General features: G+C 46.0%; 1 protein-coding gene across 6 annotated transcripts in view; it reads right to left on the reverse strand.

The window, feature by feature from the left end:
• Positions 1–1,200: 1,200 nt before the first annotated feature.
• LOC147012676 (RNA-binding protein 24-like) overlaps positions 1,201–19,524 on the reverse strand; it is a 71,370-nt gene continuing 53,046 nt past the window's right edge. For 5 of the 6 annotated variants that reach the window (XM_085853753.1, XM_085853754.1, XM_085853752.1 and 2 more), the window contains 3 exons: positions 8,358–8,481; positions 2,253–2,301; positions 1,201–2,165 (listed from right to left, as the gene is read on the reverse strand). In XM_085853753.1, the coding sequence (XP_085709879.1) occupies positions 1,886–2,165; positions 2,253–2,301; positions 8,358–8,481 (453 nt within the window). In that variant the 3' untranslated portion in view covers positions 1,201–1,885. The remainder of the gene's footprint in view (positions 2,166–2,252; positions 2,302–8,357; positions 8,482–19,524) is intronic. The other variant, XM_085853756.1, reaches the window with a different exon arrangement.

Below are 19,524 nucleotides of genomic sequence, written 5' to 3' on the forward strand. Positions count from 1 at the left end.
TTTTGGGTTCAACAGGCCAAAGGTCACGTGCCCTTTGAAAATAATTTTCCAGTTAGAATCGCTTGAGTTGGAAGCTTCTGATGTTTTCTCTCTTCCACTTATCTCTCTTGCACCTCACCTTTGAGATCAAGCATGACAGTGGATAGTCAACGCAAGCAGAGGTATTTTCATAAAATTATATACATACATATATGTTAATATATACAAACATATATCACGCATCATATGTCATATTTACGTTTTGTATCCCAATGATACAAAACTGTATTTCTAAAATTCCTAAATTTCGAATTTATTTTGTATTAATTTATCCGTCATCTATATTTCTAAAACCTCAATATTTTCTTAACTATTTACAGTAGACTACTCGTAAGTCGTCACCATCGGGACAGAGAAAAAAGTGACGACTTAGACGTGTGATGACTTATGCGTATGCGAACATTCATGATGACTGTGGGGTGAAGGATGAAGTCACGCGTGGCCTGGACACGTATGTGTGAGAGGGCACAACAATCGCTAAGCCGGCTATTGTACCAAAAGGGAAACACAATCCTCGGGGCATAGGTGGGGGTTCATTGGTTATTTGGAAAGTGATCAAGCAAAGATGGAATTCATTAATCACTTTATCAAAAGTAAAGATAATGAACAACTGTAAGACAACTCATATACCATCGGTGATGGTATGTCAACAAATTACATGTCATCGTGTCATCGTGATGATGACTACCACTCAATGCCTATTTGTAAGTGAGTGCGGTGATGTACAAAACAAGCCAATATAAAACCATGATCGGACTTCAACACTAAGCTCGATCAATCCTTTACTCCTTCGCCAGAGACTGCATTGCGCAGCTTGGCTACCTCTTCAGATGGCCTGTGGAACGGCGCACCGTGGTTGCTGACTGAGCTGAACACAGCGCAGTTATAGATAGCCTATCACTGGTGGTGTACACCAATGAGCGCGCATCACCATTCCATGAAATCGGGCTTCTCACGAGGCAGCAGTTCCGTGTGACAAGTTAGGCGTGGTTTACTCGAGTTTCCATTACGCGGGAACGGACATCTGACGACTTAGACTTGATTCAAAGGGATTTAACATGAGATAAATTCGGGACTTTTTAACGCTGCCGACTTAGGCGAAGTGACGAGTTACATGTAGTCTGTATTTCTAAAACCTCAATATTTTCTTAACTATTCATGGAGCCAACTATACGATATCTTTATTGCAAATAAAAGGATGACATTACAAGAACTTTCTGAACATGCAAATCATCCTAAAGAAAAGTCGACACATTTGGAAGACATTTATGTCCAACATGTTCAAGAAAATTGAGGAGATACTGAACTTTGCTCAAGTTCTAATTTAAATGCACTTTTTAAAAATTAACAAATTGCAAATCTAACCTCTAAAAAGTTCATGCGTCATACTTCATGTGTCCATTTATGCGAGTCTGCTATAAACCTCCACTCTGACAACACATTTGTGATAAAAGTCATTATTCTATATGATGAAAATTCCCTTTGCCAAGTCCATTGCATGTCTTCCTTGGGGCAATCTATTTATTGTGTTCAACTGAAGGGCATACACCAATATGCACATGAGTGTGCACAGCATACAGCAAGACAGATGGTGAAAACTTTTTGTATATCCACTGACCAGTCAGGATACACTAAACTGCTCGAGTTGGCGATCCATCGCACTGACAGATGAAAATCGTACTCTCGGCACTGTTCAGGATCTAATAGCAGCCCACTCCGACCCCCTACATAACCCATAATACCATGAAACTACTGTGGATAAAATTAGAGTCCTTGCTTGAAAATAAAAAGAACCTTAATAATCAGTCACATAAACCTCTTTTGGACACTTCAAAGAAGTCAACCATCAGGGTCGGTGTACCGCAGGAGGTGGAAAGGTGCCATAGCCCCCTGCTGGAGGTGTTGGTGTGTGCAACAAGGGCTCCTGAATCGAGCAAGTTGTGCCTGCTAGACCAAAGGCGGCAGAAGATCCGGCATAGGGGTATCCAGGGTCAAGTGGAGGCATGTACAAGGCTCCGGACAGGTCTGCATAAGGGGAGTGACCCAGGGACGAGGCTGGTCCTTGATTTGGGACGACGAGGCTGGATGGCAGAAACGAATGGGGGTAGATGTACTGTGTCTGAAAACTGTGGGTGAAGGAATACGTGGAAATGGATATTTTGGTCATCAATGTGAACAACATAACCGATGAAGTACAAATATCTTAGCCTTACCCGCAAAGGCGTTGTAATGGCAGGAACTGCTGCAGGCCAAAAGCAAAGCCTGTATTTCGGGAGGGGGTGAAAACAGAATCGGCAAAAGATTTATTATATCGGACTTCACAGAATTTATTTATTTATTTGACAAAATAGCACACTCACACCCTTCACTTCATTTTAGGATAAATCTGCACAAGTGAACTTGTAAATTAAGACAATTATTGGACAATGTCAACGTTGCAAGTATCCTCAACTTCAACAACAACAGAAAAAGAATAAAAGCAAAGCCCTCAAAATCATTTGGATCTCCCACGACGTAGCTGAGGATCGAGACCGAGGCCTTTTACTTTCGCATCCAAGACAGGTTGGTGGTCTCCATATTCTAACACATCCTTTTTGGTCTTGCATGTCCTTTGGTCTCTCTTGCCTCATTTCTGCAGGGTGCACATGGTCTGATAGTAACCCTCTCCTTGTTAAACTCCCAAATTCTAGGCTCACTGCTCACCTCCACTCATTTGTTCCTCTTTTCTTTCTGTTTTGTCCAATTCTTCCCTCCAGGGATTCAAGACAGCTGTTTACTACTATGTCAGGTCATCCCTCATCCATACTCATGATCTCTTCTACCTAAAATGTCCCAAGCATTCCTTTTTTTTTCCTTGTTGTGATTCCCTCCCCCCTCCTTCACCCTGTTGTCGGTTGGTTTGGTCCTTTTCTGTTTCACCCCCACCTTCCTCTGCTGCTATGTTTCAGCTTGTTGACCCCCATGTGTCCTCCTCTCATACTCCTCTTCATCTCACTCTCACATCTACTCTGCTATTGGTGTTTTCCCCTTTTCTTTTTGTTCCTTTCCTTGAGCCTTGATCATATATGCAAATACATGAGCTTCAATACCTCAACACTGATAAAAGACTAGAAAGGTCATAAGAGGATGGGGCATAATGTTCAAGGCCCCATCCTATTCCTAATCTTCATCAAGAATCATTCTGACTCTGCCAAATCCTCTTTATCCATTTGCTGAAGACTCCAACCTCTGCCATGGCATCCCTCGTCCTTCAGAGAGGATGCAGCCTCTTCCCTCTCTTCAGACCTTGACAAAAATCACAAGCTGGTCAAACACTTGGAATATGTCTTTCAATCCTAACAAATCTCACCCTCTCACTCTCCAAAAAGGACCACCCATCTCCCTTCTTAACAATCCCCTTGAGAAGTTCAATCATTCAAACTTCTGGGTCTCACCAACATCCATGATCTTTCTTGTGCAAACCACATTTCAAAGTTGGCCTCGAAAGCCAGCTGCTGACTGTGCATCCTTCGTCACACAAAGTCCTTCCTTGGCACACCTAAGAAATTATATCCACCTCAAGGCCTTCATCATCCACAGCTTGATGGAATACTGCTTTCCCCCTCTGGACTGGCACCCCTGCCTCACATCTTGCATCGTTTGACACTGTGGAAATAAAGGCAAGATAAAATGAAGCTGAGCCTATGGGCCAATCACTTTGCCATTGCAGACAGATTGGTTGTCTCTCAGTCTTGTACCCCCTCCTTTCTGGTCTTGCACCCTCTGCTCTTTCTGTGCTTTGTCCCCCCCCCTCCTCTCCCACCTCACAGATGTCTGTAGGGCACACTTGGTCCAGTGTCAACCTCCTTCTGGTCAAACTCACAACCAGAATCCCTGCTCACCCACATTCATTCGTTCTTTTTCCCCACCTGTGGAATCATTCTCTTCAATCTCATTCTTCCCTCCATTTCTTCAATTGTTCACCACCGTCTCAGATCATCCTCAATCCAAAAAAAAAAAAAATGATCCTCGTGAACCCCTAACCCCCAAGCCCACCTCCTTCAAATTTCCAGCTTTTCCTTCCTGAGAATTTGCTTCTGTATACTCATTGTTCTCTCCTTGCATCTTCACCTTCCCCTCATTCTTACCCCATCCCTTGTTTGTCCATCTGTCTATTTTGTCCCATGACCCTGCTGTTGGTGTTTCTCCCTTCTCGTTTTGCTGTTCCTTTTGTTCTGTTGCATGCTGATCCCTTCTCTGTTTCACCTCTTCCACAAGCCTTGACTTGGTACAAAAGAAAAGGTCTTCAGAGGACATTGCAGTCACTCTCCACTCTCAAGCTGTTTTAGGGGCTTTCAGGTTCAAGATTCATACAGAAGAGGCAAAGTAAATGCACTTATCCCAAAAACAAATCATGCACTTATTATAAGATGTGCACATATTTACAACAAACTGCAAAATGAAATGGTAAACAAAAACTTGCCAATCACAAACATCAAGCATGTCAAAACAGCAAAATTAAACAAGAGTGGTTGGGGGCCGAGAGGGGTGAGGGGAATAACCCATCCGAGCGAGAATTGTCAAAAGGAAATACATCAAACAAACAAACTGGCAAAAAGCTCACCCGAATGGCTAAGTCGACGGCAACTAAATTGGGATGGAAAACGAATAAAAATAATTAATTCAATTTGTTGACGACAGCAACGAAGTGTGAACAAATGTGTTTGAGGAAATGGCGGTCTCATGTCACACAAATGCAGGTTCTGAAAACAAGAACAAATAGCTAAAGGAATGGTCCCGTCAGGGGTCGATGTATGACTTTCCTCGAGACGAGATTCGGTACGACTGGAAGAGTCACCATGAGAAGGAAAACACTTGGTGGTTTGCCATTGTTACTTCTTTTATTTTTACAGTGGGGAGGGTGAACAACAGAGTGGAAGAATATGGAAACAGGAGAACAAGATGCCAGATAGAACATCACAAAAAGAAAAGAGCTGCAGGTAAAGGGACAGGGTCTCAGCAGGTATAGTAAAGCTCAGATGTAGAAACTGGAGAGACCATTACATGAGCAGCTGGCATTGGGCAGCAGACGAAGCAGTCAAAAGTAAAAGCTTGATACAGACTCAGGAATATGGGTCCATGCACAAGATAAAGGCATAAATGAATTATCATAGAACGGCACTCAGTGGAGCGCATACTTCGGCCAGCCTGAACAGTTTACGTTTTGAATCCCACCGATAGGCCAGATCTGAATCTGGACCTTAAAGAACAGGTTATAGGATCACCAAAGATGTTCTGAAAATTTATCAGTATGATTATATGTGCATTAAATAGTTCGATGCAAACTATTGTAGTTGCCTAACTATCGGGAAAATTAATGAAATTTAACTCCGAAGTTGTTATTTCTCGAGGCTGTTGAAAGAAACAGCCGTGTGCCCATATATGGATGGTGACGTCACGTTCTCCAAAACAAAGCGGACACTCACTCGCTTATTGAAGAAGTGTCCAGTTGAGCGGGCCGCTCTTTTGCTTTTTTTGAGCTTGCAACTGTCTATATTATCTTTTTTTATTTTGAATTATTGTAGAACAAAGTTATTTGGATGTTTGTACATCATGCCTCGTACGCGTGTCGTCATGTTTTGCGAAAATGGCTGGAAAACGGGTAATCGCTCCCACCGATTCCCAAAGGAATCAAACATTCGCCGACAGTGGATAAGATTTGTCCAAACAAAACGGGCGAATTTCCCCCCAAAGAAAACGGGTAAAGAGGACCTTTTGGATAAACTTGTCATTTGTGGTGACCATTTCACAGCCGAGGATTACGAAGGCAACGCAATGAGTGAGCTCGGTTTCAAAACAACCGCTCAAGTGAGACTGAAGCGTGATGCTGTGCCTACCATTCAGCCTTCTCCTCCTCAGCTGGCTCCTGCTTCATCTTCTCACACTGTGTCACCTCTCAAGGATTGGGACATTGTGTTTATCTATAAATGCGCATAAGAAATCGAGAAATTATTAGAATACACTATCCAGAAATCCGTACGTTGTAACCCGTAATGGGGAACACGGCTGAGAATATCTTCCCCATTGGCCACGCCTACGCAGCAACGTGTCATGTCATTGGTTGGTAAATAAATGGCCATAACTTGGGAAGCACTTGTCCGGTTTATATCAAATCTTGAAAAGGCACATACTCAGGTCCCCAGCAATAAACCTGGCAAGTTTCAATTAGATCGGACCAGTGGTTGTCGAGAAACAGCGGTCACACACACACACACACACACACACACACACACACACACACACACACACACACACACACACACACACACACACACACACACACACACACACACACACACACACACACACACACACACACACACACAGCTGGAATTATAGATAGATATGCCACAACAGTCTCTTGAAAGTTGGGATTTGTTCTAACTGTTCACTTTCGCTGGGGTCAAGCTCAGCTGTCAAAGACTTCAATACCAAGGCTACAGTGATTAATATATTTGGGTCCATTATAGATTCATTCTATTTCTGACTTGAGTGACTAGAGGGTTAAAAATTATTATACCAAGTCACAGACGAATCAAACTTTACATTATTTTATGCATCGAACAAGAAAATGAAAATCTACAAACCAATCTGTCTGGTGGAGTCTGTCAGTGTGAACTGCCGGACAGTCAGTCCTGCCACTTGTACACGAAATAGGCCTTTTTCTGGCACTTGCAAGTGGCTCAAATTTACATGGCTCAGGGCCAGAAACTCCATAGTATAAATTCCCATCATCCTCCGACTCGTCCTCGGCAATATCGGAATGAAAACACTCAATTTCATCGCCGCTGAAATCACTCTCTGATTCGCATCTCACCGTTGTTCACACGCAGTTTCCGAATGTTCACGAAGTTTTCGGAGAACGTGACGTCATAGCATCTTCGGTAAATTCCGGTCTGTTTTTCGATCACTGACAAAGGTTTTGACTTAAAAGTTAATTTTAGCATATTTTGAGTTTCAAATGTAAGAAAATAATTGCCCAACGATTATTGATGTGCTAACAACCTTCGAATCACACGAAGTCATCAGCGACCCAAAACCTGCTCTTTAACAAACATGGAATCGGCTCATTCTTGTCACCTAACCAACTCGTCCACATAGTTTTGTCATCGTCCGTCCACAACTTTTTGAGATATCGTGCCATATATCATTTTTGACCCCATCTCTCAATGGTGAAGAATCATTTAAAAAAAATTTAGTATCTGGAGTCAAATCTTCACTAAAGTTTAATTAATCCATCCTTGTAACACACCCAAACTGTTCACCAAATTTTGTCGAAATCCTTCACACCTAACCCGTTCACGAAACTTTGCGTCACTTCCCTCATTCTCTCCTCCGCAGCTAAGTCATTACGTTTGTGCTGAAGTGCAGTGTTAAAGTACATTGTATTTACTCAAACGTTCTTGTGCATTACAGTAGGGTACTATACTGTATTCATCCATAACTATGGCTCCTAAAACGAAGATAAGTGCTCAAGAAAGTACTAAGAGTGGAAAGAAAGAGAATAAAATGGAATCGGTATATATAAATAATCAATTCTAAGAAGGTTTCGTGCTGGTTCCCACTTTATGGATATTGCACGTGATTTTTGCCTTCACAATAGTTATTACAAAACACAACAACAAAGAACAGATCATGGTGTGTGCTCAATGTGCGACACCTTCCAGTGCAGTGAAATGCATGAAAACACATAGCTCTGCAATGGAAAGCATGGAGCGTTTGCTAAGTGTTTGGATTGAAAGCCAAACTCAAAAAAAAAAATGTTCCGGTTAACACGATTGTCATTAAAGAAAAGGCCAAGAGCCTTTTCGAAGACTTAAAATTCAGTGATGGTGAAAGTTCCACGATGGAGACTTTTGGTGTGAGTGATGGGTGGTTTTCACATTTTAGAGACACCATGGCTTGTGTAGCTTGAAAGTGACACGAGCTACTTGTTTTTATTATTATTCTTGTAGTGTGCATTTAAAAAATATTTCCACCATCGTTATTGAATTTTGTGGTGAAATTTTTTTGGGGGGAAACATCCCCCAACTATATCATTTTATCTATGGGAAAAAGTCACTCCCGATTTACAAACTTTCGATTGAAAAACTACTTTTCAGAAACGCATGTTGTTTGTAAACCGAGATATTGCTGAATCGACTTTTCCATTTGTTAGACGGGCAACTGATAGATGACAAGCACATCACCACAGTCATCACCACATCCAAGCTTTGCACAAAGAACATCATTATTGTGATGATACAGACATGAATAATAATGTCTGAATCGACACTGACCTGGTTGTAGAACACGAGGCTTGGCCCCAAGGTAGGCCAAGTTCACATTGGCCTTGCGCCCGTCAATGATAGGATTCGGTTCTTTGCAAGCTCTTTCAGTGGCCCCTCGGTCTGCCATCGTTACCTGCAATTAAGAACACATTATGATTTACCTAAGCCACAAAGTTCACCTCGCTTACTCGATTCCTAGGGTCGGATAAAAGAAATCGACTTTCCGCTGCTGTATCGGCAGTTATGATGCTGAATATCAGAACACACACCACATAGGATGTCTACTCCTTCCACCATTTGGAGAATGAGTATGCAAGCCTTTTTGATTGGAACTCTGACCAAATTTTTGCTGGTCGCTGGTAAAAGACCCTGGACCCTGGGAGTGAATTCAAGAGACAGAGAGCGAGAGACAGGCAGAGACAGAGACATTCCATGGCTAGAACTTTGGAATCACTCAAGTATCATAATAATTGAAGTCATTATCGTGATTCAAACAGTTGCTCATCTGTTTTACAGCAGTGGAGACTTGTTACGCAACAATATACAGAGATGCATGAACCTCCATTATCGAAGTAACATTCAATTATCCGATCTCTCCGCTTAATAACCGACCATGTCATGGAGCCTTGAGGGACTGCCATGGCGGTTAGAGACCAGGAAAGGTCCCATTGAAGATAGGTGGTCAACCTCACATGTCGAGACAAGGAATTTTCTCAATCAGATGGTGAGAAAATTATTTTTTGATTTTGTAGTGAGAAAGGTGACGTGACGTTTCAAGCACAAGATCTTCAGAGTGAGAACCGCATATATATATGTGGGGCATTCAAAATGTTCTCACAATTGTCCAAGAAACACCAAGCTTTTCATTTTTCAATACATGTTCTCAAAAGGTTATTTTAGGACATTAAAAATGTTTTCACAACAAGAACATATTTTTTTTATTTTTCAATCCAAATACATTTAGACGTCCTTTCAGGGAAAGGTTTTGGCTCAAGTCTTTCATGAACCGGCAGGCCCAGCCTGACGTTTGACGAAGCAGGAATTTGTAATTTGTTCATGGTGCCAGCAGTAACTCACCGACTCTTCGTGAAGTACACCATGGGATCTTTAATGTCCATCGACTAATGCTGGCGAGAATGCAGAGCATTCCAACATCGAGATGCAGAATCATAGCATTGACGAGAGTGGATACCTTTTTATATTGAAAGCAAGCTCATCAAAATGGGAACTTTGTTTTAACACAAAGAAATACATTTGCAGACATGGACCTTTCCAGATGGAATTACAAAATTCCAGATCGATAACATTGCAATGAATAGATGTTAAAGGTCAGAGGGGAGTGCACACATCATTCAACCGTGAATGATACTGGAGCCAGGAGAGGCGCAGATGTAGGAAATGGCCGTCGTCTATCGTGAAAACTAGAAATAGATTTGCTGACGGGAATATCAACGGAGGGTGGGGGAGTGGGGAAGAGGACGTAGAGAAAGAGAGAAGGGAGGGAGGGATAAGTGTTCTGGACATGCGCTTGATAGGGGAATTTGAGGGAAAGCCTGGGGGTTAAAAAAAAAGTGCTAAAATAATTAAAAAATAAAAATCTTTCATTTGTCCGATTCACACATTGTCACCACTTTCTCTCCTCAACCCCCAGAGAGTTATATGGTGGGGGAGGGTGTTAGGGAGGAGGATGGCACGAGGGGAGTGGAAGGCAGCGCGAGGGGACGGGAAGGCAGCGCAAGGGGGGGATAATCACCATCCGGATACGGGCGCAGGTAACTATCGTCTGGGCATAATCACTGTCCCAATGCATTCAGAGAGAAAGAGGTGTGGGAGGATGCTGCACTGGATTAGGAGGAGGTGGAGCGAGGATGGACAAAGAGTATGGTGGAGGTAGTGGAGATATCAAAATGTTATGCTTTATGAACAAAATACACACACACACACACACACACACACACACACACACACACACACACACACACACACACACACACACACACACACACACACACACACACACAATTGTGTGACAGGTGGAAAAGAAAAAAAAATTGTCTCTCTGAGAAAACACGTCAATACGGAGAACGGCTCGGAAATTGGGTGTTATCAAATGTATCTTGCTTTGAATCTCACAAAGAGAAACCATTTAAAATTTTGTAAAGCACTGCACCAAAGCAGGAGTGTTTGTACGACCGACCCCGATCTACTCACTCAGTTTTGGGGCTGGTCCCACCCCAAGCTTCTGTGGAACGTTTTAGGGTCTCAGCCGGTGTTCTGTGGTGGATCAGAGGTTTCATAAATACAATTTCATAAATTGCGTTTCTCTTCATTTACCTCACGAGCGTTTGTACTGTTGTATTTTGTTATATTAATGGTATAGTATTAATTTGTGATTGGAATGACTGTTTAGAATGAAAATATAGAGATAGAGTTTAAAGCAGAATGAGGAACTTATGTCGGGTTACACCCAACATTCGCGGATTCGACATTTGTAGTTTTGCCATTTTTGACCAAAGTCCTTCATGAATCAGCTGTCCAGTGGCTGTCCAGACCCTCCAGTACATAGCACGGGTACCTCGCTACTCTATACCCATATATGTTACCTCGACCTTGTCGCAACTGCCGATGACAACATTCCGTTCGGGACGCGAACCGTACTGCCATAAAATGTAAGGTGCTCGGCAAGTGGCTTAAGCACCCAAGCAAGCACTCCAATTAAATGGTTCATAAAGAATGGCTGGCCAGGCTGGGGCTGCATACCATATTGGATCCCTTTAACTTGAAAGCCGGTCTTCATCGCACCTACAGCAGTTAAAGAAATATAATGAATTCGTTCAAATAATGCCTATCCACAAGAGAGTTGCTGTTTAACGTAGAACAAGCCTGGAGACATCACAAAGTTTAATCACCCATGAAATAAACATTGCAGATAATCTGCCATGTTGTCTGCTCGTCTGTACAAGAGTCACGTGGGACATTGTTCGCGGTCCGCGCAAATGTTACTTCATTTTAAAGCATCCGTTTTCACCAGATTTGCTTTGATTCCCTGTAGAGCACCTCACGAAACCTTCAAAAATATATAGACACAGATCTGGCAGAGGCTATGGATAAGGAGCCCCTCTGGAGGACAGAGGTCAAGAAGGGAATACATTAAATCTTTACAGTAACTCGATGAAGGTGGTTAATTTTTGCTCATTCCGAAATTTTTTGTTCACTCAATACAATTCTCCAAACAGTAGAAAAGGATAACAATTGATGCTTTGGAAATTTCACATTTTCTTGTGTACATATGGAGGAGGGAACATAGCTTTGCCTGCTTAAAGTAAAGAAGGATATCAGCTTAGTTATAAGACTCGTTATTTCTTTGAATTATCAGATTTCACTCCAGATTTCGACACTTAATTAGTCCGGACGATATCCAATCCTCAAAACTGAAATAATATTTTGATGATATACTTTAATTAGACCATGAGAATAGATCATGGAAAATCGTATCAGATGATGCATGAAATCGCTCGAAGCTCCTAATTTGAAAACTAAGGAATTTACAAAAGCAATGTATACAGCAATTCAGAGCTATGATGAACAGGCATTCGATAATGAGTGAGGAAAGTGAAAAAAATTACTTTATCATGAAGAAATCGTTGCGGCCTGTTCCAAGTCAAGGCATGGCTGAGCAGGCCAAAAAAAAAAAAAGGTGGTTTCAGACCCCAGTGAGGTTACCGAGAATACTCCTTAAGACCCCATAGAGAATGGTGACTGAGGGTGCGCCTGATAAAGGATGAAATTAAATAAGGCCGTTAATTATCTTAAAAAGGAGCGTTTTAATTAACCCAAACACCCAATTTTGAGTCAAGCACTTCGTTGGAGTTTTCTTTGTATGCATGTAAAGTTTCAGGCTAATTGGTTTTATGGTTTCGGAGTTATGGACGCACACACACAATAGCCGAGTAGAGCAAAACAACATATATATTGTTACGAATTTGGAATTCAATTGCACACAACATACAGGTTCCCTTAGTCAGCTATGTCGATAAGTGCATGTTCCCGAGATAGCTCACCTTCCATTGTTTAAATGTTTTGAAATTGATTAGATGCGCTGCGGATCGATTTAATAGTTAGGGAGTGAACAATGGAGACGTCCCTCCCCCTCTTCTGCGAAGAGGAAGAAGAACCCTGCCATCCCGTGACGTCAACAACTCCCTCCCACCCGTGGTTGAGCGGGGGGTGGATCACGAGTCACGCCAGGTGCGGGGGAGGGGGTGGGAAGGATAAAGGGGAGATCCTTTCTTTGTTCGTGTGGGAGTCCCGTGGTAGGGCTGAGTTCGTGTGCTGAGTCCCGTGGGAGGAGTAAACTTTTTTGCTTTGGAGAGAGCAGTCGTTCAGCAGGCCATCGGCTCCTGCTTGGCTTGCTTGGCTTGAGGCCTTCGGAAGCTTTTTGCTTCGGCAGGCTCAGTGAGCTTCGGCTGCTGCTTTGTTTTGGAAGGAACTTGAGCCAGTTGTTCGGCTCGAGCTGCGAGTGGAGGCTTCTTCCTCCTCTTCTTCCTCTTCTTGCTAGTTCATGGAGCTTTTTGTTTCCCGGCTTGGTGCGACGCATCGGCCTCTTCTTGAAGTTGGATCCTCGGGGAAGCGACGATCGACAGAAAAGATCGGCGCCTCGTCTCACCGGCACTTGTTGAGAAGCACGGGAGGATTCGCAGGAGCTCAGGAAGGATCGCGGTGATTGGATCCAGCTCGCTCTCGCTGGAGCCCTGGTCCGGACAAGTTGAAGACCACACGAGGTAGAAAGGTTCGAGTCAAGCTCTGAGTTTCAGCTCCTGTCCTCCGAGCTGGAGCTCGTGATTAAAGGCCTCAGCCACCGTTTCGTGTGTGTGTGTGTGTGTGTGTGTGTGTGTGTGTGTGTGTGTGTGTGTGTGTGTGTGTGTGTGTGTGTGCGTGCGCGCACGTGTGTCCGTGGGCCTGTCTAATAAGTAGGAACTACTGTAAAGTGTAAATGACTGTACATTATAAGTAGACGGTTGTAGTTCTTTTGTCGTGCTTTTGTTGCTTGTATAATTGCATACGTGTTTTGCCTTATTTAATTGAATACGTGTTTCATTATAATAAATGTCCTTGTGTGAATGTAAACCTGCTCGTTCCGTCCATTCCCTCATTGACTGAACATTTCGTGTGTTGGGAGTTAAAAAGCCGTTGGTTTGCCGTAATAGGGGGACATTTGGACCGACGGTTCTCGACGATTACGCCGCTCGGAATCGCGCACGGACAAGCTCGCCTCGGCGGTTTGTTCCGTACGAGTTCCGTCGAGGGTGGAATACCCCGGTAGTTGGATCACGTGGGTATTTAGGTAAATTGAAGATTGGCAATCGACCCTACCCCACGTGATCTGCCGATTGGCGTATTTCGGTTCTTGTACAAGAACCCATCGCTCGGAGTTATCCGGGCGGCGATCTATATTCCTGGCGATCGGTCGGGCCGACTCGACTTGCGGCTCCGTTCAGAGCGGTCGGTTGGCGGCCGACCCCCAGCCCGGTAACAACTGGTGTCAGGAGTGCGATTCGGCCCCCTCCGCCTCCATAGCAAAATTCACGGAGTCGGATCAGGGGTATACGGAGCAAACCCCCCCCCCCCCCCCGTGTCCCCAAATTACGAGCGTTATAAATTTTATTCCCAGCATGTAAAATGTTCAGCCAAGGCAAGCAGGGGCAGGAGGGATTAGGAATGGATTTGGAAATGTTAGAATCTATGGCTCAGGACGAAATCACGGTGCAGGACACTCCCATTATGTGCCAGGTATTGTTAATTTGCTGGCAAAGATGGATGGCATGTGAAGCGAAATGGATGAAAGTGCTTGCAAGATAATAAGCGACATGGAAACAAATATGCAACAAATGAAAAATGAATGGGGAAACAAAATGGATGGAATGCAAAGCGAAATGAAAAACGAAATTAAAGCGAATTTAAAAGAAAACGCAAAGGAAATGAAGGAAGAAATAAAAAAACAACTTGGAGGAGAATATGCAAAAACTGTGCGGTGAGATGCAGCGCATCGAGCGGAATCTCCAGGCTGGGCAAAAGGCAGTGACGGCAGTTGTGAGGAGCGAAACGCGGGCAGTGGAGCTCATAATGGCGGCGCCACGTGCTGGAGCAAGCGAGCTGAGGGGGAGTGTGGACTGTGTCAGTCCCGCGGTGGAGGACAATGTAAAACGGGGGACGTGTAAGACGAGACTCATGCAGGTGACAGAGAAAGTGACAGTGACAGAGGGAAAAATTAAATGGGGTGACGGAGACGTGTACGGCAAGACACGTAGAGACGATGGAAATAATAAAAGGAATAACAGAGATACGGGAGGTAGAAACGGAAGAGCAGCGATGACACGATAAACAGGACACAAAGGACGAACACGCACACATGGAGGTAGTCAGGGACAATGGGGTTGAGCTTGAGGAATGTGTTGGGACCCGACGCAAGCAGCAGGATAGCCTCCTTCAGGAACGAAGGGAGGAAATGTGCCCCTTTGAAGCGAATCACGACCAGGTGAGTTCGGTCGTGCTGGGCGAGTTAGAGGGGGCGAGTGCTGTTGACGGGTGCACGAGGAGCTTGGGGGGTATGGAGGCCCCAGGAACCCTTGTGGTGGCACGATTCCCCAGTGTGATTGGCCCGGTGTGTGTGGTGAAAGGTGTGAGTGCAGCGGGCGTGTTGAAACGTGCACAGTGTGTGGAAGCGACCCCATGTGTGAGTGGTGTGGTCACGAGTGTGCCGGGGTGCGTGCTTCCCAGCACTCCATGTGTGGAAGAAGCACCACGTGTGGAAGGAATGACGTTTGTGCGTGAAACCCCCTCTGCGAGTGGAAACCCGTGTATGAGTGAAATACCGTGTGCGAGTGGAACCATGTGTGCAAGGGAAACGGCACATGTGAGTGAAACGGCACGAGTGAGTGAAGCACGGTATGTGAGAGAGACAGCGTGTGTGAGGTCACTGTACGTGAGGGAGATGACAGTCAGTATGCGGGAGAACGCAACCGCATCCCCGTGTCCGAGTGCCATGGTGGAGTGTGTGAGCGTCGTGGCACGTAGGAGTGTGTGCGTTGAACAGCGACGACGACGGGACCAGATGAAGGACAAGGGCCGAGTAGCGGCCGTAGCTGAATTGAGAACCATGCCGGGTTTGCACAGCAGCGAGCGCGGGTCCGTGCTGTGCTACGCACAAGGCCGCCACATGCGTGGCTGCGCAGGTGAAACCCGGTCCGGAAACGCCAGCGGTGGATGTTAGCCGATCCCACGGACGGACAGAAGCTCGGCTGGATTCGGAATTTGGGCCGGATGGGTTCTCCACGCGAGCGTGTTTGTAAAGCTCCAATGAGCAGAGCACATGTGTTCGCGTGGGGAACCCCTCGAAACGCGGGGCTTGCTTTGAAATGCGCAGAGTGACGTCATGGCTGCACGTGTGTTTGGAATCCGGCAGGAGGGAATTCCTGCCGGATGGTGCCGTCCAAGAGGGACGAGGTGCGCGCGGCGCAAGCAGCTGCCATGACGTCACGGAAAAAGAGCGTGGCTGTGAACTGCCGCGCTGGTGGTGCGCATTATGAAAAAAAAGAGTTGAGAAAAGCAAGCCTCGCTTCGGGTGAACAGGATTCCCAGGCAAGGGGTGGAAGACCCCCTTGTTTGGGGGCACAGGAAGAACTAATTTGGGGGAAGGGTTAGCTTAGTTCGACCGGCTTCATGGGGACATGGATTGTTCCTCATGGAGCCCATGGAATGGATTGGTTAGAGGGATTTTAGTTCAGATTTAGGAAATGGAATTTTTGGGGGATTTTTGGAGACACCGACAGACTGGAAATGTGTTGTGGAGACGTAGCTTAGCTACGTAGAGTAAATGGAACGTGCATGAGTTTTAAGGGATGATGAGGGAGCACGAGTTCGTCAGGGGATTTAGTTAGAAGGATGGCAGTGTGGAGTGTTGGTGTGAGTTGCGAAATGGAAAGTGTGTGAGGAATGAGTGTAGGACAGTGGGCCCAAGTGTGCGAGTGGAGTGAATATGGTATGCATGGTGCGAATAACTGGTTGGGGTGAGGAGTAATTCCGACCCAAGTGACCCCGGGGTCAGTTTAATGTTAGCGAGTGGGTTATTCAAATTTACTAACAGGATGTCGTTTTGTTGGTGTCGAGAGAAGGCACGAAACCCGTTTGGAGGGGTGCAAGAGTTCATGGACCGGCTGGGAGTGTGGCTGTGGAAAGTTGAGTTTTGTTTAGTGGGCACCCCAGGCACCGGACCAGTCGGCCAGAGTAGGCCAAGGGCCCAAGAGGGGCCGGGATAGAGTAGTGGGCACGGGCGACCCGTCGTAACCGGGACCCCGAGTGCCAGAATGCCACGGGGGCAGTGTAGTGGGCACGGGCGACCCTCGGAAAGGGACCCGGGGCATCAACACGCCACGTGGGCATCAGAAGGGGGCAATGCCAGAGAGGGCAACCCCCACATTTATAGGGAGCAGCTCGGCTCGGAGGCAGCCTGCGGGCCTGGGGGTGCCATGATTAGAGTTCGGCAGAGGGGGAGTTCCTGCCAGTTGAGCCACGCTGCCCAGCCAGGAAATTGTGCGAGGGCACGTATGAAAATTTGAGGGCAAGGCCCAAATTTATAATGGACACCAACACAGGCGACAGGAATCATGGTTTTTAGAACCGATAGTTTTAAAGTGTGAGGCGTTTTTGGAAAGCCCCAGGGTAGTTTCAGGTAAATGAATGTTAGGGTAGATAGGAGATGTACCCCTTCGCACCATCCATCCCTTTGCTCGTTGGAGGCCGCTGGACTCACCTTGGTAGATCGTTGAACTCTGAGGAGGCCATTCTGAGGCTTTGTTGGGCCTCGAGACAGGACGATTGTGTCTCCCTATTCCTCTCCAGAGAGGGAATGTAGGGGTTGGGAGTAGGCTAGGTGGACATGATAGGCTAGCCGGACAAAGACAATAAAGGGGATTAGGGAGACAATTATAAAAGGGAAATAAAAATAAAGAGGGGCTAAATTTTGTTGTGTTGTGTGGCAAATTAAGGGAGTGGGTATGGACAGAGACAGGCAAAGGCGATAGAGTGGGGGGAGACAGTAGGCTCGGTCCGAGCCCGCCTTCAGAGCGGCCGGCACCACCGCACTCCCTCCAGACCTGATGGAACCACACCAGAGGCCGGCCAGCTTCACCTGCCGGCCTGTTGTGCTGCAGCTGCCTGTTCTGCATGGGCTTACCTTGCCATGCCGAGTTGCCTGCCTCTGCCATGACCCCATGCCTGCTAGCCCTTGTTTGCGTTTGCCCCTGTATCCATCCATCACCATGCGCGCCAGGACCATCCAGTTTTGTGAGGACTGCCCTGCAGGCAGCCTGTGCATCCAGTCCATTTTTTTGTGTTTTGCAACCATCTCCATCCATTCCCCTGCACCCAAGACTTTGCTATGATGTTTGCCATTCCCCTTTCACAGATCACAAGTCCTGGGCCATGGTTAGTGTAATGTAATAGAAAAGTTAAGATTGTAAATACGTGGAACCCCACCTGCATGTTTGTTTTCGCGCCGGCAATTTTAGTCAAGTTGTCCGAATGAGTCTGTGAGAGTTTGTTTAGTTAGTTACGCAGCACATGAGGTTATTTTTTTGGGGACACGTATAAAGAAATGTCGCACTCAGGGATCCGAAGGTAGAACGTACAAGGGGAAAACTTACACATCATGGTCACACGAAAATTTGACGACTCGGGACGAGTCTGTAAAAAGGGGAGGGGGTAGTGTTATGAATTTGGAATTCAATTGCACACAACATACAGGTTCCCTTAGTCAGCCATGTCGCTAAGTGCACGTTCCCTAGATAGCTCACCTTCCATTGTTTAAATGTTTTGAAATCGATTAAATGTGCTGCGGATCAATTTAGTAGTTCGGGAGGGAACAATGGAGACGTCCCTCCCCCTCTTCTGCGAAGAGGAAGAAGAACCCTGCCATCCCGTGACGTCAACAACTCCCTTCCACCCGTGGTTGAGCGGGAGGTGGATCACGAGCGCACGAGTCACGCTGGGTGCGGGGGAGGGGGTGGGAAGGATAAAGGGGAGATACTTTCTTTGTTAGTGTGGGAGTCCCGTGGTAGGGCTGAGTTCGTGGGAGTCTCGTGGTAGGGCTGAGTTCGTGGGAGTCTCGTGGTAGGGCTGAGTTCGTGGGAGTCTCGTGGTAGGGCTGAGTTCGTGGGAGTCTCGTGGTAGGGCTGAGTTCGTGGTAGGGCTGAGTTCGTGGGCTGAGTTCGTGGGAGTCCCGTGGCAGAGTTCGTGTGCTGAGTCCCGTGGGAGGAGTAAGCTTTTTTGCTTCGGAGAGAGCAGTCGTTCAGCAGGCCATCGGGTCATGCTTGGCTTGAGGCCTTCGGAAGCTTTTTGCTTCGGCTGGCTCAGTGAACTTCGGCTGCTGCTTTGTTTTGGAAGGAACTTGAGCCAGTTGGTTGGCTCGAGCTGCGAGTGGAGGCTTCTTCCTCTTCTTCTTGGTTCGTGGAGCTTTTCGTTCTCCATTTCGTTTCCCGGCTTGGTGCGATGCATCGGCCTCTTCTTGGAGTTGGATCGTTGGGGAAGCGACGATCGACAGGAAGGATCGGCGCCTCGTCTCACCGGCACGTGTTGAGAAGCGCGGGAGGATTCGCGGGAGCTCGGGAAGGATCGTGGAGATTGGATCCAGCTCGCTCTCACTGGAGCCCGGGTCCGGACAAGTTGAAGACCACACGAGGTGGAAAGGTTCGAGTTAAGCTCTGAGTTTCAGCTCACCTGTCCTCCGAGCTGGAGCTCGTGATTAAAGGCTTCAGCCACCGGTGTGTGTGTGTGTGTGTGTGTGTGTGTGGATGTGTGTGTGTGTGTGTGTGTGTGTGTGTGTGTGTGTGTGTGTGTGTGTGTGTGTGTGTGTGTGTGTGTGTGTGTGTGTGTGTGTGTGTGTGTGTGTGTACATGTGTCCGTGGGCCCGTCTAATAAGTAGGAACTGCTGTTAAGTGTAAATGACTGTACATAATAAGTAGACTGTTGTGGTTCTTTTGTCGTGCTTTTGTTGCTTGTATAACTGCATTCGTGTTTTGCCTTATTTAATTGCATACACGTTTCATTATAATAAATGTCCTTGTGTGAATGTAAACCTGCTCGTTATGTCCATTCCCTCATTGACTGAACATTTCGTGTG

Source organism: Eptatretus burgeri, chromosome 14, assembly GCF_056783735.1.
Source record: "Eptatretus burgeri isolate ZD-2024b chromosome 14, Ebu_testis_v1, whole genome shotgun sequence".
Taxonomy (NCBI): Eukaryota; Metazoa; Chordata; class Myxini; order Myxiniformes; family Myxinidae; genus Eptatretus; species Eptatretus burgeri.